At 39.2% G+C, this 27,827-nt stretch overlaps 1 protein-coding gene across 1 annotated transcript; it reads right to left on the bottom strand.

Moving 5' to 3' along the window:
• si:dkey-103j14.5 (isoaspartyl peptidase/L-asparaginase) lies at positions 1-23,488 on the bottom strand. Its single transcript, XM_056257184.1, has 6 exons — positions 23,279-23,488; positions 18,106-18,248; positions 9,243-9,400; positions 4,722-4,840; positions 4,409-4,519; positions 1-218 (listed from the first exon to the last, which is right to left on the bottom strand). Exons 1-6 carry the CDS (start codon positions 23,463-23,465, stop codon positions 13-15), a joined length of 924 nt encoding a protein of 307 aa, XP_056113159.1. The 5' UTR covers positions 23,466-23,488; the 3' UTR covers positions 1-12.
• Between the last annotated feature and the right edge of the window lie 4,339 nt (positions 23,489-27,827).

The raw sequence follows: 27,827 nt of genomic DNA, 5'->3' as shown, positions 1-27,827 counted from the left end.
GAAAACACGTTATTATTTCGGCATCTCCGTAAACTCTTCTTTCGGATTCAACCCATAGTGCAGGACGTCCTCTTTCATGGAGGCCCAAGCCATGCGTGGTGTGGTGAAGCTGGCGGCCCAGTCCCCGGTGGAGGACAGAACAATGGCACCTCCACATCCCTTCACTCTCTCACACATGTACTGGAGTGAGGCAGCGGCGGCCGCCGTGGAGGATTTCCCTGCATCACACAAAGACAACACTCAAGTAGGAGGCAGCGTCAGCAAAGTGTGGTGGAAAACAAAATTCTGTATCACTGAACAAGAGACAAACATTTCCAATTGTCTTTGATGAGGTTTATTTTCTTGCAAGAAAAGGCCAGCAGCCGTACAGTCACACAGAGTGTGACAGCGAGAGGACGGCATCCTTCCTTCTTTATAGTCCTGACTCCCCCAAGGTTATTTCTCTAGGCTAAATGAAGATGTCTCAGCCATAACTAACACATTGTTAGACTTGTTTATTATATGCTACCCACGAGAGGAGGCACTCTGTCTCGGTCATACATTAGTCACACATTTCTTATTGTCCAGCCACGTATACAAAGGTCATACATACATTCATAAGGGTTAATAACAGTTCTTTTTATTATCTTAATCTAATTACCATAATGTTTCTGAGATTCTATGAATATAAGAAAATGCAAACGTATAGAACATATTACATTTCTTCCACAATTCCCCTCTTTTTATCATTCATCGATAACTAAAATAATAATACAGCAAATTTAAGTCATTACATCACATTTATACTCTTCATCTCTTATTTTCCTATGATCACTCTCTTTAAGATTTTAAAAGAAGAAAGCTTAGGCTGTTTGGTGTTGATGTCCCTGCCATGTGTAATACTATGTTTTTCCAGCTTTAGTGGAGATAATTGTGAAAAACAATCTCATACCAAATGCTTCAAATATCTACCGTAATTATGAGGATCAATTTAATGATGTATGTCCAAAACCAATGCAATTTGACCAGCGGGAGTTACAGTGAAATGTATTAACTGAGTTAAGATGTGTTTTTCTATTCTGAACATCTATACTATTTTCTTGTTTATACTGAGGTGACTGAGGGTCTGATTTTATGTCAGAAGTGCAATAACAGTGTTTATTCATTTAGCCCGGCTTCAGATAAAAATCTTTACTTGCTTGCTAAATCTATCCCCATAAGAAAAAACCTCCTATCACTATCAGCACCGTATCTCATATCCAATATTCCCACCCTCCCCAGTGGTTGGTGAACCATTCAAACCAATTAGTTATCACTTCTGAGTGGTTCTTTTACAGCCATTATCAAGTTCTCAATAATATTGGTTATGTTGTCACTATAGACTGGAATGTAAAAAGAACATGATATATCCCTACATTTTACACACTCCTCCTTTCTCAGCAGTTAACATGTCTAACAGTAATCTGTTCTATTCTAATATAACATCTCTGATTTGTTTCATTTCAGCATTAATCATTATCAAAGCATTCTCAGTACTGTTTGCTATTGCCAACACAGTCCATGCCAAACATACTGTATAGAACATATTGCATTTCTTCCACAAAAGTAAGCAGTAAGTTTATCTAGCTGGCATCAGCTGAACATTTATTTTAGCTGTACTTCATCAGAAGCTAATTCTGTCAATGTTGTTGTACAATGTGAATTGCATTAATAGGATGAACTGTAAAATCTTCAAGGTTACCAAAGTCTGTGAACATCTATTAATCTAACACCTGCTATTATCATACACAATGTATTATTTTCCATCCTTGTAATGTTTGACTATATTCCCTGACACTTACACTACCGTTCTAAAGTTTGGGGTAAGTAAAATATGTTTTGGGAAAAAAAGGAGCAATACTTGTATTCAGCAAGAACGCATTAAATTGCTCAAAAAAGACAGACTTTCACATGGTTACAAAAAATATATTTCAAATAAATGCTTTTCATTTGAACTTTCTATAAATTCATCAAAGAATCCTAAAATAATATATATATATTGTGATTTCCACAAAAATATTGAGCAATATTAACTGTTTTCAATATTGATAATACAAATAAATGTTTCTGAGCATCAATTAGAATGATTTTTGAGTAATGGCTGCAGGAAATTCAGCTTTGCCATCACTGTAAAAAAATTATTTTCATGATTTATCACAACTTTTTTTCTTTTGTCAAATCAACTTAGATAATTAAGTGTGGTTCAGATATCATAATATTTTAGTTTCTGTTTATTAAACCAATCTCCTTCATTGTATTAACTGAAGTTTTAACTAAATTTTAAGACAACAAGGTAACTTTTTTTTTTTTAAGTTAAACCAACTATTTTTTTACAGGAATAAATAATATTATAAAATATATTAAAACAGAATAATGTTGTCTTAAATTGTAATAATATTTCATATTACAAAAAAAAAAAATCAAATAAATGTAGCATTGGTGCGCAAAGGAGACTTTTTCAATACAACATTTTCCATTGTGGTCTAATTATCCTGGTATTTTCCAGCAGAACAGGAAAAAAACTAAATCAAGAGCATTTGATCTCTGTGTGCCGTATAATGAAACACTGCACCCACAGTGTATGTGTCCTTGGTGACCCTGTCCAGGTCACACAGTGAACAATATATGTTTCTCTCATGGTTTGCTCATTCCATCAGTCTTAGTGTTGCAACTATGCGGTAAAAAAAGTCTAACATAGAAAACATCAGTCTAGCAACAAGACTCCAACAACACTGCAACAGTATTAACATATTATATCATTTTTACTAGCATTATTATTTAGCACATTACTTTTACTATATATGGACTAGAAATAACTGTTAGTACAATGTAATATATATTTTTAGATCTCATTCACCTCACTCCTTGTTCTTCAAATGTTGTAGAAATGTTGGACAACAAGTCAAGACCCTAATGGCAAGCCTAATAATTGATAAAATAATGAATATATAAACAGAGTGGCTGTACTTGCAGTATCATTACCGCAGAATGCCGAAGCGAACGATAGTCTGCTGACCCCTTCACACTCTTTCCACAGACAAACACACACCTCATTATCATCTGCTTACTGTGGCAGCACATCCAATCCTTCCTGTCTCGCTCTCTCTCTCTCTCACACACACACACACACACACACACACACCAATTAAAATGACTGGCAACAGCAGCATCCAGTTTTTGTGTGTTTGGACATTCATTCTGCTTGGTTATACAAAAACCTGATAATAATAGCAACATGTGGGTGAGGGTAAAGGAGTAGAGATGATCGAGACCTTGCAAGACAAAACAATATGAACAAATTGCATTATAGAAAAAAAAAGAAAAAAGGGAATGACATATAGCTGGGGTAAAGATTTTTCATTCAAAATAAGTAAAAAATATTTAAATTATTTTGCCATCGTTGTATAATGATTTTTTTCTGTAATTTTATGTATGATTAACCTGGCATCTGACTGGAGTATTTAAATATTATAATTGACATAAGTGTGACAATACAAACTCCATCTACACCTATTTTGATTTTAATAGCTATGATTATTTTGCAATTGTTTTGCACACAGCTTCTGTGACTTCTGTCTTGATAAGGTGTATAATTACACTGTAAATAGGATTAATAAAAGTATAAATAGTGAAGACAATAAGTGAAGATTACAAATGCTGACACACTGTACTTGATTAGTTACAAGACCTAAAATATACACAATCCCTTTTACATTCATATAAAATATTAACCTAAAATTGGTAGAAAAAGACATGTTAGCACCCATATAAAAAAATGATTTACTGTTCAAAAGTTTGAGGTCTGTAAGATTTGTTCATGTTTTTGAAAGAAGTCTCATATACACACCAAGACTTCCTTTATTTGACCAAAAATACAGTAAAACAGTAATATTACAATTTCAAATAACTGTTGTCAACAAATGTAATTTATTCCTGTGATGGCAAAGCTACATTTTCAGCATCATTACTCCAGTCTTCAGTGTCACATGATCATTCAGAAATAATCCTAACGCTGATGAAGTGCTCAAAAAAAAATTCTCTTATCAATGTTGAGAACTTTTCTTTTATTGTTTTTGGAAACCGTGAAACATTTTTTCAGGATTCTTTGATTGGAAATAATTTTTTTGTATAATTATTATACATATCCTTCTTGTCACTGTTCATTATACGTAATTTATCCTTACTGAATAAAACTTCTCATTTTTTTTTTTTTTTAAATCACACTGACCTCAAGCTTTTGAAAGGTAGTGCATATTGAATTTTCTCTTTTGCAAAATGGATTAGGCACAAAATTAATTAAGCAAATATGGACACTTTTGTAGCCCTTACAAGTAAACGAGCACGCATGCACTCTCACACACTCATCAGGATTAGTGTAAAAGTCTCATACCTTGCTCCATATGAAAGAGGATTAATCTGGCTAAGGTGACTTTGAGAATAGACTCTCCATGACCAGTACAGGAGACCGCGCCACTTCTATTGTCTGCATATCCACCAGATCCTTATCGCACAGGAAAAGACAGCAGCGCAGAGAGAGTCGGACGTTAATGTGTGTTACCAGGAGAAAACACTCTGACAATTGAGTATTGATCAGAGCTGACACCTTCAAACCGAAATGGCTCATTCAATCGAGACACTGCTTCAAAATGAATGTTGGTGTGACACTGAGATTATCTCTGTCCTCTATCTCTGATCGGACTCACCTATAATAGGAGAATCTCCAACTCTTCCCACCATTTTGTTTCTGATTCCTCCAGTGGATGTAGCGCATGCCACATTACCGAAAGAATCCAGAGCCACCGCTCCAACAGTATCATGGCCCCTACAATTATACACAAAAAAAGTTCAATAATAAAGATTAGCTCTGAGATTTTCTTTTCTCAGATCTTTAATTTGATGGTTTCAGACATGGTATTTTCAAAAGGTGCTTTGAAGAGAGAGCATTATTATGCATCACACTCAGAGATGTGCCTCTATTAGCTCCTCTTCATCAGAAAGACTTTTGTCCCGGAATTCAACTTAATACGCTACATTCATACGCCTCCCTCCCTTTTAAATTTAGCCTCTGTGCAATTACTATTGTTTCCTATGTGAACTTCAGTCATGAAAAAAAATGCATGTAGTTCTGTTCTGGTGATGTGAGAGATGTCTGAAAGGGAGCGTGCTAATGACAATCTCTCACATGCTTTTAAGAGTGCCAGCACACCTGAAAATGACTCATCATCATCATCTGCCTGTCAACAAAGGAAGAGAGTGAGAATAAGTGCCCTTCGGCACTCTGAATCACAGGCGCTAGTCTAGCAAAGTACACTCAGAGAGATTGCTGGGAAAGTGTTATATCAGTCGTTATATTTCTGTAGACACATGAGAAAGTATGCATTCTTCTTCTTTTTCAAAAAAAAAACCCGGAACAAAACAAAATTCTTATGATGTGCACATCAGTCTTCCCTGCTAGATCACTTTAAAAGAAATAGAATAGAGAGCATGCAGAAAGTGGGATGAACAGAGGCCCTTGTATTTCACAGGCTTCATATCCCATGAAACTCTGATTAAGGCAGCAGGGCTGTGGAAAACAAGCGTGTGTTATGAGTTTGAAGTCACATGGAGGACAATGCTTCAAGGTGAAATGAAAGAAAACAGCCTCCATGTCGTTCTCCCCAGAAATGGGAGAGCAAACATGGTGCTCGTGGAGAATATTTGTCTGAAGCAGATGGCGAAGAATCACTTGTCAGGCTCCAGATTCGAGGCATCAATCATTTTTGGCAGGCGCTTGATTGCTCTTTTAAATCACCGGCGATGGCTGGATCTTGCTCATCGGTTCAGGTGAAAATGGCTTTTAAAAGCAGCTTGACGGTGGACTGTATTTCACACTTCAAAGTGATCACAGTGTTTTGCAGTAAATCTTCACACATCCATAAACAGCCTAATGAAGTGTGCAGGTATTGGAACAAAAGTTCCAATAGAGTTCTCATTATGAAGAACAAGTGGCTGTCTTAACTTTTTGTTGCAAATGTATTTTCTACATACGAATCACTAAAACTAAAATGACGGAATACATTTGTATATTGAAGCTAGTTTCTGTCTGAGTGTAAAAAATAAAGGTAATTGTTAGATGTTTAAAACAAGAAAGTCACACCGTGAGACAGTCACGCTGTTGAAAAATATTCACAGTGTGATATAAAGTCATATGGTGAGTTATAAAATCAATTTCAACAATTTCAAGATTCGAGAAGTCATATTGCGAAACATAAAATCACATTGGGAAATATAAACATAAAATTGTGAGAAACAAATTTGCAAGTTGAAATTGTTTTTTTGGGATACAATAGGGCTTCCATAAATTTGTCAGTTTTTCCATATTAAAATTCTATCTCCTATCTATCCCATGTTAATATTCAGAGATATCAGTAAGCCATTATATGTTGATTATGAAAAACAAAACAAAAAACACTGTGGCATAGAGTGGTGCAGGTATGACATCACTTTGTAGGCCAAACCACGGAAGCGAGTTAGCATTTTAGCACTTCCAGTTCCACTTGAATGGGGTTTTGGTTAAATGGCTGAAATAAGGTCAAGCTCAACACAAGCTCAAGACACTTTCACGTTTCATTCTACGACATAAAATACATCAATATTACCCCACTCGTGGTTTTTTGAAGCTGTTACGCGTCTTGAAAAAGGTGGTTGCTAACACTAAATGGGACTACAGAGGAGATTAAAAGGTCATCACGCCGAAAAGGTAAGCTCAGTCCGCTTTTACAGCATCGTTATGCTTATAATTGTGCTCTTATAAACTACTCTAACTCAAAAGTTCTGGGAAAATGTTTTAGATAAAAACTGAAAGAGTTATTAGAAGCTTAGTGATGGTGACGTTGAAGTTGTGGGACCGTGGTGTAGTTCATTTATAGCCTACCTTTAGCTTTTTACTTCTGGCGACTGCATAGGCTTCAAAATTCATAAAAGTTGTGTTCATTGTGATAATTATCTTGATGGACAACACATGCAAGCATCATAAACTTTTGTTGATCACAAAGCTTGTTTTTAGCGATAATCCAAAAGCCTATGGGAAAATCCTATTGCCGATTGGCCTACAAAGTGACGTCATACCTGCATTCCTCCATTATGATAGGCTGTTTGTATGAGAACACTACCACCCCAGCACAGCAACACTGGCTCAGCCAATAGCGCGAGTTTGGGGTGGGGCCAAATTAACAAACCAAAACAACGAGCTTATGCTGCGTTCATGCCATTTCATAACCATAATTACAAGATGGCAACCCGTCGTGACGTTCTACTCGGAGCTGTCCTCAGACTCAGATTTTGCTTTTCTATGCCATCACATCAACGTCCAAAATTAATCTGAAGCAGTCAGGTAAAGCTCTGTAAGTTGTTTACATATTGTAATGTTATGTGCTTTGAGACATGAGGTAATTTAACGCCGTCTCTCATGACACTTTGCAGAATGCGTTAATGTTTTTTTGAAGGAGGTGTTGCTTTGGAGAAAGCTCTGAAGGGAGGACGGGATATTATGTTTTCAAAGCTAGCTTGCTATTAGTAGCCTCTCCTACCCTACCTTTAAGTGTAGAAATTGACACCTTTTTTTACATTTGTGACCACCATGTGATCACCATGGCGTGAATAGGAAGTATTGGCACATCTGTGGTTTTATAAAAGCCTGGTCAAACCAGCAGGGCAGAGGTGTGCCATGTAATCCTAAATAAAGGTAGAGGGTAATTGAATTCTAGGGCCTGTGTGTTAAAAAGCCCAGTGATGGTGTTACAGGGCGAGCAGAGGGAGGCTTTCAATAATGAAGCCACAGCGGGGTGGGATGAAAGGCAGTAGCTCAGCCAACTGTCACTTAGCACCTCCACAGCACTATTTTTACAGACTCCCTCGGGGGCTGAGGTTACACCCCGCCATGGCCCTGACTCCACTACTACTCAACACTCAGCCTGGGGAAGTGGAGGTGGCAGGTAAGGCTGCTTTGCTGGAGCCCACACAGCTCTATCTGCACTGCCTGAAGGTCTCAGCGAATGACCTGAGCTCTGTGCAGGCCAGCATGAGAATATGCTGCCATTATCAACTCATGGCCTCAATGCCAAGGAGAACCACTGTCCCTTTAAAACTAAACGATTACGAACGGTATATCAAGACATCAGTAGAATCAGTATAATAAAATAATAAAAAGGGTAGATAATGATTTATCACAGTATACATTCCACAATATATTCATGCAAAATGGTCACAAAATTTGGTAAATTGGACAGCAAGTCAAGTTCGTTTACCATTAACTATTAAGACTGGATGTGCAGGCGAACTCGTGAATCATCATTCAAAGTCACCATGAAACCAAAATCTACTATTCTTATATTTTTTCATGGAATATTGCAGGATTTATTATACATTATGTATCCATGCATATCATTATTTTTTAAATTAATATGCCCTTGTAATCCTAATAACTTCCCCTCCTTCCTGCAACAACACCTCATCTCTTCTGTGATGATGTGGGACAACCTGTCACTCAACGATCCAATCAACTCCTGTTAGACAAAAATCAAGTCCCAAGCTACACGTTTTCTTGTTTGAGAAGCAGTTTCAAAATAGGAAAGAAAAGACTTTTGCAACTTTCGTTTCATGCCGACTTTAGTGTTTTCAAGAGAGGAACAGTCATTTTATTTTTCTCTCCAAGCACACAAAACACTTCTTTCCAAAGATGCTGTTGTCAATAGATCATTTGGGTGTTTGCAAACAATGATGAAGTGTTATATGGTGGCAGCAAATTCTCCTGCAATTCTGACTTTTTCTCATATTTGTGATAGAAACTCTCAATTGTGAGTTATAAAGTCTGAATTGGGAGATATAAACTTGCAATTGTGCGGAAAAAAAGTCAAAATTGTGAGATAAAAATGTTATAGGTTTAAATGTTATCTATGTAGAATGTTATAGATTTAAATATTACCAACAGAAAGCTGCTTTGGTTTGAAAGTGACTGTGTGAGCAGTGCTTCATTCATCGATACATTACTGACCATGGAAAACAGACAGACCTTTTATTGCCTGTGCAATCTCACTGAAATTGTACTAATGTGACCACTCTGTAACTATATGGTCATCAAAATCTCTGAAATCAAGTGTGTCAAGAAATCAGGAAATTAAAAACATTTTGGCGCATTAAGAGGGAGAAAAACGACTCAATTTGGCAAGAAACATGAAATTACCCACCATTGTGCGTTGAAGAGCATTTTGACTCCGGCTTGATAGCTTTTGCTGTGTTCCCACTCTTTACGTTCTGGCTCAGTCACCAAATCATGAGCTACTGGAGTACCAATGCGCTCTGCAAACATGCTCGCGCCTCTGTCTGTCAACATGACATGATCTGTCTGAATAAAAAGCACAAAAAAGGTTTCAAAAAGATAATTAGTAGTCTAAATGTTTACTTTAACCAATCCAGTTAAGTCTGACATCACATGTCACCATTTCCGGGTCCAAACGATGCATTGGATCCCAAAAGCATACAACAATTGGTGCTAATGTGCACTCACAGTGTGCTGTATTACTGAAGTATCTCCTTACTTAAATCTCAGTTGGACAGACAATGTTTCATTTTTTATGAATAGTTTAAATCTTGGTGTCGGGGAAGCCATGAGTTTTTAAAAGCTTCTGCTCATAAACAGCTAATGGGTTAGTATTCTCAGTTGAAACACAGTAGAGCAGGGGTTCTTGAGATACACTTTCCTGCAGAGTTTAGATCAAACCTTGACTGAACTCATCTGCCTGTAGCTATCTAGTAATCCTGAAGACCTTGATTAGCTTGTTCATGTGTGTTTGATTAGGGTTAGAGATAAACTCTGCAGGAAAGTGGACCTCGAGGGCCAGAGTTGAGAACCACTGGAATAGAGGCTTGGACCTCGAAAGAATATTCAATAAGTCATGACTTAGAAAGCAGCTTACATACTAGCTTTTTCAATTAATGGGTTCGCTATAAAAAATTCATGTTTGAGGTATGACTTATGTTGTAGAACAGGGCTTCTCGTCATAAGAAGTAACATTGTGTCATATAATGTAACTGTCATGTCAAAGTCTTGTCATCATATAATGTAACTACGCACCTTATTTTACTCATAAATCATGTTTAGAAGGCATAATTGAGTATAAAAATCAGTATTCCAGAGGAAACCCAAGACAAATTACCCTTAGGGTTGACCTACAAAACATCTCTATAGCAAGTGTCCAGCAGTGCCTTAATGCACATGATACAAATTGAGTTTAGCCTTGTTTGACATTGTGTGACATGTTTTGATATGGTTAGGTCTTTGTGCTGACTAAATCAGTTCTAGTCTTTCTGTTGTATTCTGATTTCCTTGGGTGTGCCATCATGTGTTAATCTCCCACATAAGCACCAATGGTAAAATATGATGATGACTACACTACAACCTGTACACTTTTGCATTATTTCCATATTTACTATGCACATCTCCATGAGGAACTGCTATAATATATTGAGACAATACCCTGCTGTCTCTAATAATACAAATTTATTTCTCTGTGTAACTTTCTGAAAAACATCACAATGGATTAAACCATAACTCTGACTTAGGAAACTTTTAAATATTAACACGTTATTAATGTAATTTTTCTTTGTCAAATACTGTGCATTTTAGATTGCAAAGCAAGAGCATGAGGTCAGTGAAGCTTGATCGCAGCATTGATCAAGACCTGATGAATTTTTAATACTGGCTATTAAGGAGATCTGTGCCAATCCACTGTAAGGCCAAGGTCTTTTGGGGCAGTCAAGACAGGTGCTGCGGCTAATCGATTATCATGTATTCTCTTTGGGTTTTGTTTCCTCCATGTCCAACGCCTTGCAAGGTGAACTCAGTGAAAGGGAAAATCTCTTGGACATAATAATTATTTGATATAGCATATCTCCTAGCAGCTGTCTATAATCTAAAAGATTATGACTGAAGCTATGTGTTTTCTTTGTGTGGATCATTATTTAAATCTGATGCTGTTAGTTAAATGTGCTGTAAGAGATTTCTTTATGTAATGGTATGCAGAAAACAATCCTACCTCCTGTCTGATATCTCTGAAATAACTGACCCGAGATATCAGACCGATCTCAGTGACAGCCTCATTCTCAAATAAATAGTTTTGTTGTTGTTGTTATTGTTAAGCCAATCAACCTTTTGGGGGGGATTTCTGCTAAACATTTTGCATGTTCACAGCGAGTTTTATAGCAGCTTTTGCTCCACTTGATGGCGCAAGTAATAATCTTTTGCATGATCCACACAAAGAAAACACATAGCTTCAGTCATAATCTTTTAGATTATAGACAGCTGCTAGGAGATATGCTATATCAAATAATTATTATGTCCAAGAGATTTTCCCTTTCACTGAGTTCACCTTGCAAGGCGTTGGACATAGAGGAAACAAAACCCAAAGAGAATACATGATAATCGACACCCTACACCCACTCAACTCAGAGTTTGAGTTGCTCCCATCTGGCCGTAGATTCAGGGTCCCAAGGGCGAGCCGGAACATTTATAAGAGATCCTTTATTCCCCATGCCATACAGGAACTTAATTTAAACTGAAAGCGTCTTTGTGTTTTATATAACTTCTAATCGGCTGCGCTGCTTTCCATTTTCTGTTGTTGTATGTTGACGGTGGTAGTGTCATACTTTTAAACTGTGTGTATTTTGTCATTTTAACTGTTGTGTCACTGATGCATATATGTTTGGAGAAGTCGAAGACAAATTTCCACCAAGGTGGACAATAAAGTCTAATAATAATAATAATAATAATAATCCAGTCGGGATGTCTGAAGGCCTGTTTAAAGGAACACGCCGACTTTTTGGGACTTTAGCTTATTCACCGTATCTCCCAGAGTTAGATAAATCCATGCATACCCTTCTCATTTCCGTGCGTGCCGTAACTCTGTCTGATGCACCCACCGCTAGCCTAGCTTAGCACAAATACTGGAGGTAAACGGCTCCATCTAGCCTACTGCTCCCAATAAGTGACAAAATTACGCCAACATTTGCCTATATGGTGGACTGGTGATCATGGCTGCTGCGAGCAAATCACTCCGCAGAAGTAGCAGTGCTTCGCCTTCTGAGAATATAGTTCCCAGTATGTATACGGTTAGAAGATGGCTGTGTCTCATGTGACCTTGTTATTTGTACACACTGTGAATATACAAATCACAACATGTAAAAAGGAAAATGTTGCCGTTATTTTGTCACTTATTGGGAGCAGTAGGCTAGATGGAGCCGTTTACCTCCAGTATTTGTGCTAAGCTAGGCTAGCGGTGGGTGCATCAGACAGAGTTACGGCACGCACGGAGATGAGAAGGGTATGGACTTATCTAACTCTGGGGGATATGGTGAATAAGCTAAAGTCCCAAAAAGTCGGCGTGTTCCTTTAAGTCACCATGAAATCAAAATGGACAAAATAATAATAATTAAAAACATTTTTTTTTATATTTCAGTATTTAGCCTACTATTGTGATGAACTGTAACGTGATGCGGTGAAGGCAGGAGGCTGGATCCAAACGCAGTGTACACGCTTTATTTAAACTATAAACTTAAACAGAGACTCAGAACTTGGAACAGGAATCTTTACACAGGAACGACCAACACTCACGTTAATCCTGGAACAGAACATACATTCAACAACTCACAAAGACAGGGCAGAAACACAGGGCTTAAATAATCAGGGACAAACGAGCTAGACAGGATAACAAGGGGGCGTGGTTAACAAGAAACACCTGGGATAACTAATGGACAAGACAGGGAACCACTAAACATGACAAGACAAACCCACATCGTGACAACTATAAATGATTTATCCGTGCACATCATTATTATTTTTTAAATTCATGCAAAGTCATCTTTTTACTGATGATGTGTTTACTGGCGTGAGGGCGGGACAACCTGTCACTAGCAAACCACAACCATCCAATGATCAAAGCCGATGGACAAAATCAAGTCCGCCCTACATTTTTTCTCGTTGGAAAAGCCGTCTTACTTAGTGATGGCCAAATGAAGCGTTTCGAAGCATTATTGCTTTCTGATACAATTGTGTCGAAAATGGTTCATTACTCGAAGCTTCATTCAGAGAGAAATTGCAGCACCATCTCCTGGTGAAGTAAATGTAATGCAACAAAGCTGACAACCATAAAATGCCAGTAGGCTTATATGTTAAAGTAACAACAGGTCGTTTTTTTGCTCTCGGGCTCCCCCTACAGTTGGGAAACAGTATTGTCCTCTACTACTGTCGTAAACTCTGTCATCCTACATGCACGTGCAATTGTTGACAACCAGGATAGCCCTGAACACTGTAGGAGGAGGTCACATGCAGGTGTTCTGCTTGCGTCGCGTGTGAAATGTCTTCATCCCAGGTACAGTGGCATATATTTCAGCATGTCATATGAATATAATTTCATGGGTTTTTATTTTTTTTCTAACGACAAATGATCGCGATGCTCACGTTTACAAGCCAGCGTCATTATAGTAGCCTAGTCTATTGGTTACCGTTTTACTGGATCTATATGATACTTCAATGCAATGTTTGAGTGGTTGATAATAACCATATATCGTCAATATTATAATATCAAGCTACCATAAATGAATCTGCAAATTTTACAAATCGATTTGCATTATAGCTTGAGGCAAGACAAATAAACAAATATCACAGACATGTTAGGTATTCTAAAATATGATTTTATTAATAATCTTCCTCCTTTCTTTGTACATGTTGAGTAGACTACACTTTTTAGGTCAAACATTTGCTATTTGCATTTCATCGATTGCAAAGTTCAAATCAGAACGAGAATACTAGCGATAGCTAACCATCAAAAACTAGAATATCGTTTACTAGCTACCAGATTGATAATTCGCTACTACTCTAGCGAATTAGAAAGGTTAGAGAGAGGCATTCTTTTTTCGATGGGGCGTTCGATGCTCCCTGCACACGCAAGGTCTCTCGCTCGCTTTCTCTCTCTGCCGTCCGCGCGCGTTGGAGCACAGTCTCTGTCTCGCGTGCGCGCTCGCTCTAGATTCCGGGAGATTTGAACTAATTTGCGGTATAACTTGTCGATCACGAGTGGCTCAACAGGTAGATCTATAGATAAACTCATCTTTCAGGGATTTGACCGACCGGGTTGACAATTTAGCGTGAGAAACCGGGGGTGTGGCGTACGTGTGAGCGTGTGAAACCAATCAAATGCGGGTGTCTCACGGCCAATGCGTGAGTTGGCAGCTCTGCAATGTTGATCCTCGTTCTGCCTTTAACGCGATCACTTTCTCTTTTTGCTTTGCTCCGATAAAACCTTTGCTTTCTTGTTTTTCTGTGCTGCTTCGCCCATGACTATAACATTTGGCTCGCAAGTCCGATTTTAAGGAAGTGGGGGTGGTGGTGGAAGTGACGTATATGCCGTAAAGCAGTCGAATTTTGTAGTTCTCTTTGTTCGCCGGTTACTACCCGAAACCCGAAGTTTAAAAGTACGATTAAAAACGCTACAGACCCCGTCAGGCTATGGCAGACGTGTCATTCAACCTATTGTAAGTCGATGTACCATCACAAGAGACTTGGAAATATATTATGAAGGTTGAAAAGTTACCTGTTGTTACTTTAACGCCCCGTTTATTACGTGTTTACCGAGGCGATCAAAGCTGAAACAGTGTTAGTGCTGTGAAACTCATTTATGTAGGTGAATTTTACAGATACTGATGAATTTCATGTGTTCACCTTGATAATAAAACATTAAGCATAATGTGTGTGTGTAATTATTTCTTTAGACAAAGACAGAAGATCAGACCAGCTTAAAAAAAGTTGGAAACCATCACAGAAATTCTAATGGTTTCTATTAAAATGATAATAGAATAAAATATAATAAAAATAAATATAAAAAAAATAAAATAATTTCTTTTTTTTGTAGTGTGTTTGGGACAAATTCCATTAGGATTTAATGCCCCTACCAATATAACCCAACACATATCAGTAGAGACCCACAGAGACCACTATAATTCCCATTACAACCAATAAAATTCCTATGAAAACCAATAAAATTCCATAATGTAAACCATTAAATCCAATAGAATTTCTGTAATGTTTTCTATAGTTTTTTTTAGCAGGGCAGCATCATGTGTGAAAGCTTTATCTTGTTTAGCTGTAGGAAGCAGAACTCTATAACTTAACTGGTGGGACTGATATTTTTGTATGTTGAAAAGGAGGTGCTTGTGTAACTGGTTGTACTTGTATAATGTAGCAGAGGGTTTTTGAAGTTTCTGTCTTTGATGCATGTTTTTATGTAACAATGTTCATATGTTCTCTAATTAATAATAAAAAATAAAATCCACTCTCAACAACAATAACGCCAATTCAAACACTGACTACTACAACCCACGGTGTTGCCATGGTTTGGCTTCACTTTTATAAGAAATACAGCCGCCAGGTTTCAAATCTGTCAACACTGGATCGGGCTGTCAAAGCAGTCAGGTGGTTCACTACAGGAGTGAAGCAGTGTGTTTGCTTCAGACGTCATTTTCACGTGACTAGTGACGTAATGATACAAGCTCCGAAGCAGTAGGCTTGTTTGAGATGCGCCTTGCCTCGCCTGAAATGTATGCGAGAGTAGGCGGCTGCAGTGAGGGGAGGAGTGAAAAAAGCGCTGGCAAGCCGGACAGATCTCGCTTCTCGCAGTGGATCAGACACCTGTGAGATCAAAGGTGGATATCGCGGGATTCACGGGATTCACGCTCGTGCATGGTGTTGCTAATAAAGTGGATGTAATTTAAGTTTTGTTGCTTTTATATGAAAATATAATGAACAAGACACCCAAAGTACTTATTTAATTCCATTTTAAATAGGCCTACGTGTTTATCAATATTTTTTTCTTTAATACAGACATGTGTTTTTATTAAAAAAATAAAATTAGGCTACATCACATAGATCGCACTGTCAGAGAGTTCTGGAATATCCACACATAATTTATACACATAAAACATGATGTCAGAGTTTTAAAATCAAACATTTTAAAAGAGAACAATACATCACGGTTGTTTAAACCAATGAGCATTAAGCTGTGCCGTCAGCAAGTCGTTTCCCATCATGCTTTTGATCAGCGCAGTCGGTGGAGAGCAACTGCGCGCGACTGCAGAATCCGACACGTGCGCCTTGCAGTCGCGAGAGTTTTTTGACATACGTCGGCATGACATCAGAGCAAGGCGGACCGCACTCGGACACATTTCTAACCGGCATGCATCTCGCGCTGATCACCGGTGATCGGTTCTGCGCAGATTTTGCTCATCTCAAACAAGCCTAGTGGTTCATTGCAAGGACCGATCGAGTTTGAAGCGAGCTTCGGAGCGTCGGTGTCAGACCTAACATCACTAGTCTTACTCGGATATACGTTACAGTAGGTAAGACAATCACAACTTTCATTTAATGCCTACTTTAACACCAAGAATTATAACTAACAATCATTTTTTACTATAAAGTTTTAATAAATGTTCTAATTGTATGCGAATAAAGAAGTCCACACCACAGCTATAGCAATTTCCACACAGTGGAACAATATTGTTGGAATCGTTTTTTTTTCCTAGTTGATGAAGGATACAAATATTAACAGCCAATCAGAATCCAATCAGTGTGCGCTTATAATAAACTGAACATTATCATCTGTTGGTGTGCATGCTAATATAGTTATCATCATTATATACCATTATCTTTATAGTTATAAATGTGAACAGTCCTTAATTCAGCTAAATCTGGTGGAAGTCTAAAATGGCTAACGTTGCTAATCGCCATTTATGTTTTACTGTAGTTTGCTTTCTCTCTTAAGCTGATCTTAAAACATAGTGAATAAAGGTATCTTGCTCATATCTGTATTAAGGTTGTAGTCAACTTTTGGCCGGTAAAGTATGCCTATTGATGTGGTCAGGACTAAATTCGGCATTGGGCGGAAGTTGTGATCGTCTATTTCGATAGATGTAAAACAGCTTCTCGAACAAGAAAAAATGCAGCCGGGACCTGATTTTGTCCATCAGAAATTGAATGGATTGTTGGATGTCGATTTCAATGTGATAACTTGCCCCATATATAGTAGGTTAATGTTCAATAACCTATACCTTATTTGGGCAATAATAGTTATTTAATGTTTAATATAGGATATATATGTTTGTAGCTAAGATTTTAAGGTTTGTGCCTACATTCATTTTTAAAAATAAACCTACCTTCTAAACCTGAGAAATAAGTAGAAAATACTGGCTAGGCTTTTGTCTTTTAGACATGTGATAAATCATTGTATAAGACTACTATGTCATTACAAAGAGCACTGATTGAAATCAATCTGAAAATCAGCTAGCATGCATTTCCCTTTGAACCTGTCATTACAAAGCTGCTGATGAAATGACAAATTAAAGCTTTGCAGTCATTGGAAAATCCTGAATTTACGGTGTCATATAATTTCACCTTTGAAGTCAACACAATGGCTAATTTTTTTTTTGGTCATTTAAATCCTTTTACAAGAATATAAAAAAATGGGACCAATTCAAATCGCCCAATTCTGGGTTTTACAATAGTCTTCAAAGTGATCCACATATAGACCTCCTTGATAAGGGCAGGCATTAAAAACTAGCTCTCAGATTCATTTCCTTAACATTAACAATTTTGAATACCAATTTTAGACGTATACCGGACATATTTTATAGCAACTATGTGATATTCTCTTACACTGGAAAATTAGTGAGTTGGACGAGTCTTTATGACGGAAAAAATGAAATGAAACAAGCCTTTATGATTGAGAAATGGTTGTTGAATTTGAATTTATGTATTGCAGTGCCGTTTATAGAAAAGTATTGAATGTATGTAAATTGTGTGTGGAATTCAGTTTTTGTATCATATCCCCTACTCTTTTTAGTGCACATAACACATCAGTAAAATATTCACTTTTGTATACAGAAAAATGGCTTGAATTAAATGGGTTGGAGGAGAGATATTCACCAGAGAGAACACTGTACTCAAATTTGCTGTAATAGTTGATGACAAATTGTGAAGCGAAGCATTTTGAGAAGAAAACATACCTTTTCCATCACAGCACGAGCAAGACTAACAGGATTAGCAATGTTTCTAACACAGGCCACAGCTCCAGCGGCAAGTGTTTCCCCATCCATGATGATACTGTCCAGCTCCACCTCTCCATCAATATTCAGCACTGCACCATGACCTGCAAATGAAACATTTTACAGTCCCATTATGAAGTCCACATGTCTGAAAAGACCACATTTCCCGTAAAGAAAGATAGATAGATAGATAGATAGATAGATAGATAGATAGATAGATAGATAGATAGATAGATAGATAGATAGATAGATAGATAGATAGACTATCTTCCTACGTCAGAAGGGGAGCGAAATCTGATCGGCTTATTTTTTGACATGCTTGCAGAGAAAGGCTTACCAAAACAAAGTCACTGGGTTCAGTGGGTTGTCACTTTTCACGTTTTCTGGGTTGGTAGATGCACAGGGGACCCAATTATAGCACTTAAAAAGTCAGATTTTCATGATATCTCCCCTTTAAGGTGATTTAGCATTTGTTTATGGAGAAAATATTTTTTTAAAAGCCAAGGAAAATATTATATTGACCTACATTAAATAACATTTTTGGTCTAAAAAAATTGATATTTGTCTAAAGAAAATATTAAAGGTGACCTATAGTTCAAAATTGAATTTACCTTGGTATAGTCAAATAACAAGAGTTCAGTGCATGGACATGACATAGAGTGAATTTCAAACTGGACTGTTTTCGCGTTCTCATTTAATTCACGTTTATGAAAAACACCCCTGAAAAACGGTCGGTTCTCCACACAATACCGACTGTGACGCAATAGTCGGGATCATTAATATGTACGCCTCCAAATATTTGCATAATGCCAGCCCTCAATGCCAGGTGGAATAACTGCGCAGCCGAAGCATGGCTGTTGCTCAGTGTGGATGTACACATGAACACAAAAGTATTTTTTAGTTCCTTCATCTGGGCCTCTGAAGAAACAATGGGTTAATTTTATTTTCTCTGGAAATTTCCAAACATTTCACCGAGTGTTTCCTCAGAGCTGGCCTCGGATCGAGCTACCAAGCAACACTTTCTGATGAGTAATTGTTCAAGTTCAGACAGGTAATCTTTCTCTCAAAATCGTTCAATACTGTTTATGCATCAGTAAGTCAAGCCAGTGACTAAAATATCAGCTTCACATCGTTTCTTTTAGTAGGATGAAAATAATCGTATTTAATTTGTGAACAAATTATATACAGAAAGCGATCAAAGAACAATCTTTCCACACAGCGCGAGTTTATCTGGACACTTGCCAAACTCGTTATGAAATCAATGACGCACGTTACTGCACAACGAAGCTCTTACTGTATTTACATCATCGTGTTTGCATTGGTGAAAGCAGAGAGAGTGCAGAAACTGCTTTGCAATGATTAGATCTTCATTCTCGCGATCAACACACAGTCATCTGCTCAATGCTCATCACGGCAACATTTTATGTGATTGGAATAGATCTAAATACTTTAAAAACATCTCACGATTCGTTAATCTCGATAGCTGTTATAGTAAAAACGTATAATAGCAGTAGTAAAAGTATTCGGGAGAGAGTTTCACATGTAATGCGTAGCTATTTCATATGCAAGCATGTCAGCCAATCACAGCAGTGGCCGCGGTTACACTGAATCCCACAGCAGACACGCCCCTTCAAACAGAGTGTTCAAATCAGAGGCTAAAAGCAGGAAAAATGCCATTTATTTCTAAATTATGATTATTTTTTATCTAAAAAACATACTAACATTATAAGGGTAACCCAGGAAACATTATAAAATAATAAAAAAAAACATTCTAGGGCACCTTTAAGTATGATCTTTATAAAAAATAACCTTTTGACTTTGTGAATGTTTTTTTTCCACTGTCCTGCAGAGTTTAGCTCCAACTTGCCTCAACACAACTTCCTAGAAGTTTCTAGTATGCCCAGGAAGAGCTTTATTACCTGTTGTATGTGTGTTTCATTGGGGTTGGAGCTGAACTCTGCAGGACAGTGGCCCTCCAAGAGCAAGATTGGATACCTCTGTTTAATACAACATGATCTCATTCTCACACACATATCTTATTGTTATCTCTGTCATGGCACCCTGACATACTCCAGACTGGTATCCACTCTTATGTCTAGCTCTCAGTTCTCTAAACAGGATTGCATTAGTCATCTATTGATCAGACTGTGCCTCTGGCTACCCCAGTGTATAAAATGATCCTGATGAGCCGCTGAATGTGCAGCTCTGATATGAAGAGGATTAGCCATTTCACTCATGGTGACAGTTAGCCATCACAAATGAGATTGGCACCGACAGGCCGGGTGTGTTAATGAAGTGTCTTGTTTTACCCCGCTTTCCTCCTTGTAATCTGATCATTATTGGAGAACCTCTCACCTTACTCTCGAGATGATCATTAACAAAGTGTCAAGGGTATGTGCTGAAATACTGTCCCATTCAGAGCCTAGATGAAGTCTCTCACGAAACTACTGAATCTGTACTTCCTCTGCTTGAAGTCTTGAATAGAAAAAGTCAATCAAGGTAAAAAATTAATCAAAAACACTACCAGTCAAATGTTTGGAATAATGTTTTTGAAAGAAGTCTCTTATGTTCACAAATACTGCATTTATTTGATTACAAATACAGTAAATAATATTGTGAAATATTTTGATTTTGATTTCAAACTGTGTCCTATCTGTAATTTACTCCTGTGGTATCAAAGCTGAATTTTCAGCATCATTCCTCCAGTCTTCAGTGTCACATGATCCTTAAGAAATCATTCTAATATGCTGATTTGATTTTTTGTTGATGAATTGAAAATGAAAAACAGCTTTTATATGAAATAGAAATCTTTTGTAACATTACAAATGTCTTTAAAGGGTCACTTCACCCATTTGCATTAAGGTTTGTATTGTTAGAAACCCAGTCATATATTATAATGATGGTGGAATTTTACTTGTTTTTTTTCTGAGATGGGAGAAAAAAGGATTTAAGTGTTTTACTTCCGTCCTATCGTGACGTAAATATCGTCATTTTGCGTCACGATAGGACGGAAGATAAATTTCATTGCATATTAAGAAAACTACAGCCTTTAGCTCATTATTATTCAAGGGCGTGGGACCCACTCACCCCACCGGCCTATTACAGATCAGTGGGTGGGACTAAACCTGAAGAAACTAAACTATTAATCCGCCATCTTGCTGGGAAGACAGCAAGCTAAGCTAACAAGCGCTCAAGGAGTTAGATTTACCATAATGCCTGAATTTACGACACACGATATGGAAGACGAGGATTTTGAAAATCTTTTGCTCGAAACTGATGTTCGTGACTATTTATACAAGCCACAATATAGTGAAGAGCAGCTGAGGCTGATGGAGGAACAGGAGGCGGACGAGGAGCCCGGGCTGGCTCGAGCTGGGCGGACTGCTGGTGCCTGTGCTCTCGCTGTGCGCTACGGACACAGATAGAGTCCGTCTGCTGCAGAGAATTTCAACGATGGCAATTTCTCCTGGACGAAATCTCTGAATCAGACGAGCACACGGACGTTTGTGTTGTGATGTGAACCATCCTCGTGTCGCACCGCATGTTCTGACTGAACCAGGTATCATGCAATAATTCACCATATAGAAAGAAATACAAACGAGGAGTAATTCGCTAATGAGTTTGCCAATGTAACGGGGTTCGTTGTTGTGGGAAGAATGAGGCGGGAACCGGCAAACATTTAAACATTTTAATAGTAAAATAAACAAATACAAAACAAAAGTATAAGCCAGCAGCCCCTCACTGTTGGCCACACACAACAGAAACAAAACACACCATAAAATCAGGCCTGTTCCTCACTCGATCTGCCCTGTCGCTCCTCGTTTTATGCGTCCGCTCCTCGGTGAGAGACGCGAGAGAGACCGGTGCGTCTCACAGGTGTCGTTCATTATCACTCACGCCACCGGCCTCGCGCAGTCCTCTCACGTGCCTCGGCTCGCCCTCGTCCTGCTCGCCACAGCCAACTAACTAGCTATACATTTTGTGTGAAATGAATTTCTAACTCTGGTGGCAGCTAACGTTAGCCTTGTAGACTGAAGAGTGATTTCTCTGATGTTTGCGACTTTGCGCTGTTCTGGATTAGTGGGAGTGGCTTGCGGAGCTGTGCAATGTGGTGCATTGTGGGAGTTGTTGTCTTACATACAAATGCGCCCAAAAGTTATTTTCTGTCTTTTCTCGGTCAAGAGGGCACCAAATTCAAAATTTCTTTTACATTTCGACTACATATATGACCCACTTTCAATAAAGATTAATGTTGAAATGGGTGAAGTGCTCCTTTAATGTCACTTTTTATCAATTGAATGCATCCTTGCTGTATAAAAGTATTAATTTCTTATTTATTTATTTTGACTATCTTTTTAAAATCTTACTTATCCCACACATATGAATATCACCAAATCAGCATATAGAATGATTTCTGAAGGATCATGTGACACTGAGACTTGATTAATGATGCTGAAAATTCAGCTTTGCCATCACAGGAATAAATTACATTTGAATAAAATAGAAAACACATTTTAAATTGTAATAATATTTCACAATATTACTGTTTTACTGTATTTTTTATCCAATAAATGCAGCCTTGGTGGTGAGCAGAAGAGAGTTCTTTCAACAACATTAAAAGAAAAACTTAGTATTACAAATGTTTGTGTGTGTGACCAAAAATGTATGGACCTCTTGATGGAAATAAATGTTGTGATGTTATTTCCATCAGGAGGTGCATTTTTGGTCAAGAATTTGTATTGACAACGCAAGAGTCAAGCATTCTGTAAAGTCTACTCCAGCACATCCCAAAGACTTTCAATGAATTTAAGGTCTGGACCCAGAGGTGCCAATTCACGTGTGAACATTTTTCTTCATGCTCCCTTCCAACCATTCTTTCACAATTTGAGCCTGATGAATCTTGATATTGTCATCCTGGAATATGGCCATGATGCGTCTTCCTCACAGTCTATGGTCTTCCTACATGGTTGTTTAAGAAATGAAAAGCTACACACTCCATCCGTAGGGGCAGAAGGACTGTTGCCACACATCATGCTAGAAACATAATAATCACTGCAATAATGATCCAGTCATAAACTTTAAATCAAAACAGTGATTTTTTTTTGGGCCGGGCAGTGTGTGTGTATATGTGTACCTGCATCAAACGTTGGGTCATCTTCCAAAGACCTCACAGCTTTTTCTACAGCATCAAGAGCACTCCCCCCATTCTTCAGAACAGTATCTCCTGCCCGCACAGCATTCTTGACTCCAGCCACGGATGCTTCGGCTAACTCATCCGGGATGGCCCACGCGCCACCATGCACCACAATCACAGTCTTCATCCTCGGGTCTTCCTCTAGCCCAAAGGAAACAAACGTGTGTGGTGTCAGGAGAGAGGATATTACTGAGAGCTAACATTTTAATATATTGCCCTTGAACTTTACTGAGCTGTGTAATTTATTCAGATGAACACTGACAGAGTGGGTAAATGCAACTTTCACAGCTCATCTCCATGAGAAGGGTGTCTGGGGTTATTTACAGGAACCAGGTTCTCAGGCTCCTGTCATGTTTACTCAAGCTCTATTAAAGTGAGGGCTCTGTGAGATGAAAGGAGCAATTCCGTTTGGTTTACCTGAAACAACTTCCATTATGTTCTACTAACCAAAACCACGCCATGACTAAAATGAACACCACTACAAAAATGTACCATGGTAACCAGGGTCTTTGCCAAAATGACACTGCTAAAGCTGTGGCAACCATCACTGTCATCAAAAAAGAATGGAAAAATGCAGAAAGATTCTGAATGCTTAGTATATATTTTTAATAAAATTCAATGCTCACCTATTATAATAGAAACAATTGCAGCACATTGTAAAAAAAGTTAACCCATTAAAAAAATATATTCAGCCAGCTGCCATATCACCCTGTAGCCCAAGACTGGTTGCCCACTGAAGCTAAGCAGGGCTGAGCCTGGTTAGTACCTGGATGGGAGACCTTCTGAGAAAACCAGGTTGCTGCTGGAAGAGGTGTTAGTGAGGCCAGCAGGGGGCGCTCACCCTGTGGTCTGTGTGGGTCCTAACGCCCCAGTATAGTGACGGGGATACTATACTGTCAAAGAGCACCGTCCTTCGGATGAGACGTTAAACCGAGGTCCTGACTCTCTGTGGTCATTAAAAATCCCAGGATGTCTTTCGAAAGAGTAGGGGTGTAACCCCGGCATCCTGGCCAAATTTGCCCAGTGGCCTCTGTCCATCATGGCCTCCGAATCATCCCCATATATATATATATATACACTGATTGGCTTCATCACTCTGTCTCCTCTCCACCAGTAAGCTGGTGTGTGGTGAGCGTTCTGGCGCACTATGGCTGCCGTCGCATCATCCAAGTGGATGCTGCACATTGGTGGTGGTTGAGGAGATTCCCCCTTCCATGTGAAGCGCTTTGAGTGCCTAGAAAAGCGCTATATAAATGTAATGAATTATTATTATTATTATTATTATTTAGTGTTGTTTGCCATTTTGGCAGTACTGGTAAAATAACTTACAAGATAAAATATTCATGTGTGTTTTTTGTTACGCGTGTTATTTGTTGTTGTGCTTGCCTAGCCCAGAGCCATTGAAAAACAGTTACAACACTCTCATAGACTTAATTGAGCAATGTGGAAGAAAATATTAATTCTTCTAATATTGTTTTTTATTAATAGCACAAAATCACAACTGGCTCTGGTCTGGTCAGCAAATTTAGTGCGTAACTAATAACTGAATGTGAAGAGACAATATTACATATTTACATATTAGACATACGAATAAGAGTAAATGTATTCATATTTTAAAATAAAATATTATTTGTAAATAATTGAAATTGATTACTTAAAAACTACGTTCTCATTTATTTTTCTTTATTCCCTTAAATCCATTTTAAACCTTAGGCCTATAATAAAAAGACTAATAACATTCCCCCCTCCCACAAAAAATAAATAAAAATAAAATAATAAAATGTATTTATTTTTATACCGTGTATATTCATGCACTGAACCGTGACGCCGGTACAGTTTCGGTTCAATACGAATACATGTACCGTTCCAACCCTATTCTACACTGTACAAATAAGTACATGCATATTACAGAAAGCACCGATGACTGTTTTAAGGGGAACAGGGATTAAGTTGTGCAGGCTATGGCTTTTTAATAGACAGATAGTCTAGCATCATGCTACATACATTCGCTATGATGACTACTTTTCCATTGATTGCACTTGAGCAAACGTCACCAACCCAACCCTCGACAAACTGATTGTACGCCTCCAGTGATTTCCAGGCTCGGAATTGCTCACATGTGTAAAAAATACCAGATAATGGTAACGTAACGTTACACATGATAATACTGTGAGGCAAAGCTGCATAATCAGTGCTTCCTTCGTTATACGGATCCACACTATTTATGACTGAAATTTTCGCCTAGTACCTCTCTCTGTCTTGTGTTAATAGAGTCTCTTTATAATCTCTGTCACTTTGTCTCTTCATGATTTTCGTAAGATTATAAACAGAAAGAAATATTCAAAATTTGCTTGTAAAACTTTGTAAACAGAGCAGCTTATGCCCTCAAAGATGGCGTCTCGGGGAGGTCACGTGACATTAATTGGCCTGTGGGAACCATAGGGAACGTCCCGGGTTACGTATGTAACCCTAGTTCCCCGAAGGGACGGACGCTGCGTGTAATCGCAGTGGGAACGCCCTCAGCGTGACGCGTCTGAAGCATGAATGAAATCAGTCAATGGAGAGAATGAGTGTACGGCGAGTGACGTCATCGACCATGAAGCTATAAATATCCCCTGAGCACACAATACGCCAGCTTAAAAGTTACTGAAGCAGCGACCCAAGGGGATGCCGAGAGTATGGCAGGACACGCAGCGTCCGTCCCTTCGGGGAACTAGGGTTACATACGTAACCCGGGACGTTCCCCTTCAGGGACTACCGCTGCGTGTAATCGCAGTGGGAACGCAATACCCACATCCCCATACGACCAAATCCCCGTCGTGTGTCATCAGGAGACACAAACCGACGAGAGAGCCTGAGCCCCTGGAGTGGAGCTAAGGTCAAGGGAATAAAATCTGACGAAAGTGTGCGGTGAGGACCAGCCTGCCGCATCACAAACGTCCTGAAGAGAAGCTCCTGAAAGAAGAGCTGTAGAGGCAGCCATACTCCTGGTGGAATGAGCCCTTACAGCCAAAGGTGAAGGCTGATGGGCCGAACCGTAAGCAAGCGAGATGGCCTCGACCATCCACTTGCTCATCCTTTGCCTAGATGCAGGACACCCTTTCTTAGGTGACCCAAACAGACGAACAGTTGTTCCGATCTCCTCCACAGGGCAGCTCTGTGGACGTAAGCATCTAAAACCCAAACTGGGCACAGCAAATTAAGTTTCTCCTGGTCTGACGTCAGAAAAGGCGGAGGACAGAAAACCTGCAGAACTATAGGTCTAACAGAAACAGTTGGAACCTTAGGAACATAACCTGGTCTCGGAAAAAGAAAGGCCTTAACCATACCAGGAGCAAATTCCAGGCACGAGGGAGCCACCGAAAGTGCTTGAATATCTCCAATTCTTTTTAGAGATGATATAGCGAGAAGAAGGATAGTCTTTAGAGTAAGAAACTTTTCCGAAACTTCGTCAATGGGCTCGAAAGGAGCAAGGGAGAGACCTTCTAAGATGATGGCCAGATCCCAAACTGGTACCCTCGTGCGAACTGCAGGCCTCAGCCTCAAGGTGCCACGAAGGAAGCGAGACAAAAGTGGGTGTTTCCCGAGGGAACCTCCACTTGAAGGGGTGTGGTAAGCAGCTAAGGCCGCCACATACACCTTCAGTGTGGAGTGGGATAACCCTGTGGAGAGACGGTCCTGCAGGAAAACCAGCACTGTACCAACCGGGCAGTTAACTGGGTCCTGCTGGCGCTCTCCACACCAAGAGGTGAAAAGTTTCCACCTCGCGGCATATAACTTCCTCGTGGAGGGAGCTCTGGATCGGAGGATGGTCTCAACGACCTCAGCCGAGAGACCAGAATCTATGAGCTGGGCCCCCTCAGAGGCCAAGCCCACAGCCTCCATAGCTCTGGACGGGGGTGAAGGATCGACCCACTCGCCTGAGAGAGCAGATCTCTCCTGATCGGTATCTCTAGGGGAGAGCCGTCGAGGAGAGACACTAGGTCCGCAAACCATACCCGGGCCGGCCAGAACGGGGCTATTAGCAGGAGACTGAGCCCGTCCCGGCGAACCCTCTCCAGAACTCCTGGGAGCAGAGCGATCGGGGGAAAAGCGTACAGGCGTGACCTCGGCCACGGATGTACCATCGCATCCAACCCCAGCGGGGATGGATGGTTGAGAGAGAACCACAGCGGGCAGTGTGATGTTTCTCGAGAAGCAAATAGGTCTACCTCGGCACGACCGAAATGTTTCCATAGGAGTTCTACCACCTCGGGGTGAAGACTCCATTCCCCGGGCCTCGGCCCCTGTCTTGACAGGATGTCTGCCCCCTGATTTAAATACCCCGGGAGATAAATTGTTCTCATAGAAAGAATTTTCCCCTGGGACCATAGAAGGATCTGACGTGCCAGTTTGTAAAGCGGGCGAGAACGCAGACCCCCCTGATGGTTGATATAAGAATCCACCGATGTGTTGTCTGTCCGGACAAGAACATGGTGGCCCCTTAGGT

Source organism: Rhinichthys klamathensis, unplaced genomic scaffold (assembly GCF_029890125.1).
Source record: "Rhinichthys klamathensis goyatoka isolate OS25496 unplaced genomic scaffold, OSU_Roscu_1.1 h1tg000135l_1, whole genome shotgun sequence".
NCBI classification, from domain to species: Eukaryota; Metazoa; Chordata; class Actinopteri; order Cypriniformes; family Leuciscidae; genus Rhinichthys; species Rhinichthys klamathensis.
The sequence above is the reverse complement of the archived record's forward strand: the minus strand, read 5'-3'. Positions and strand labels throughout refer to the sequence as shown.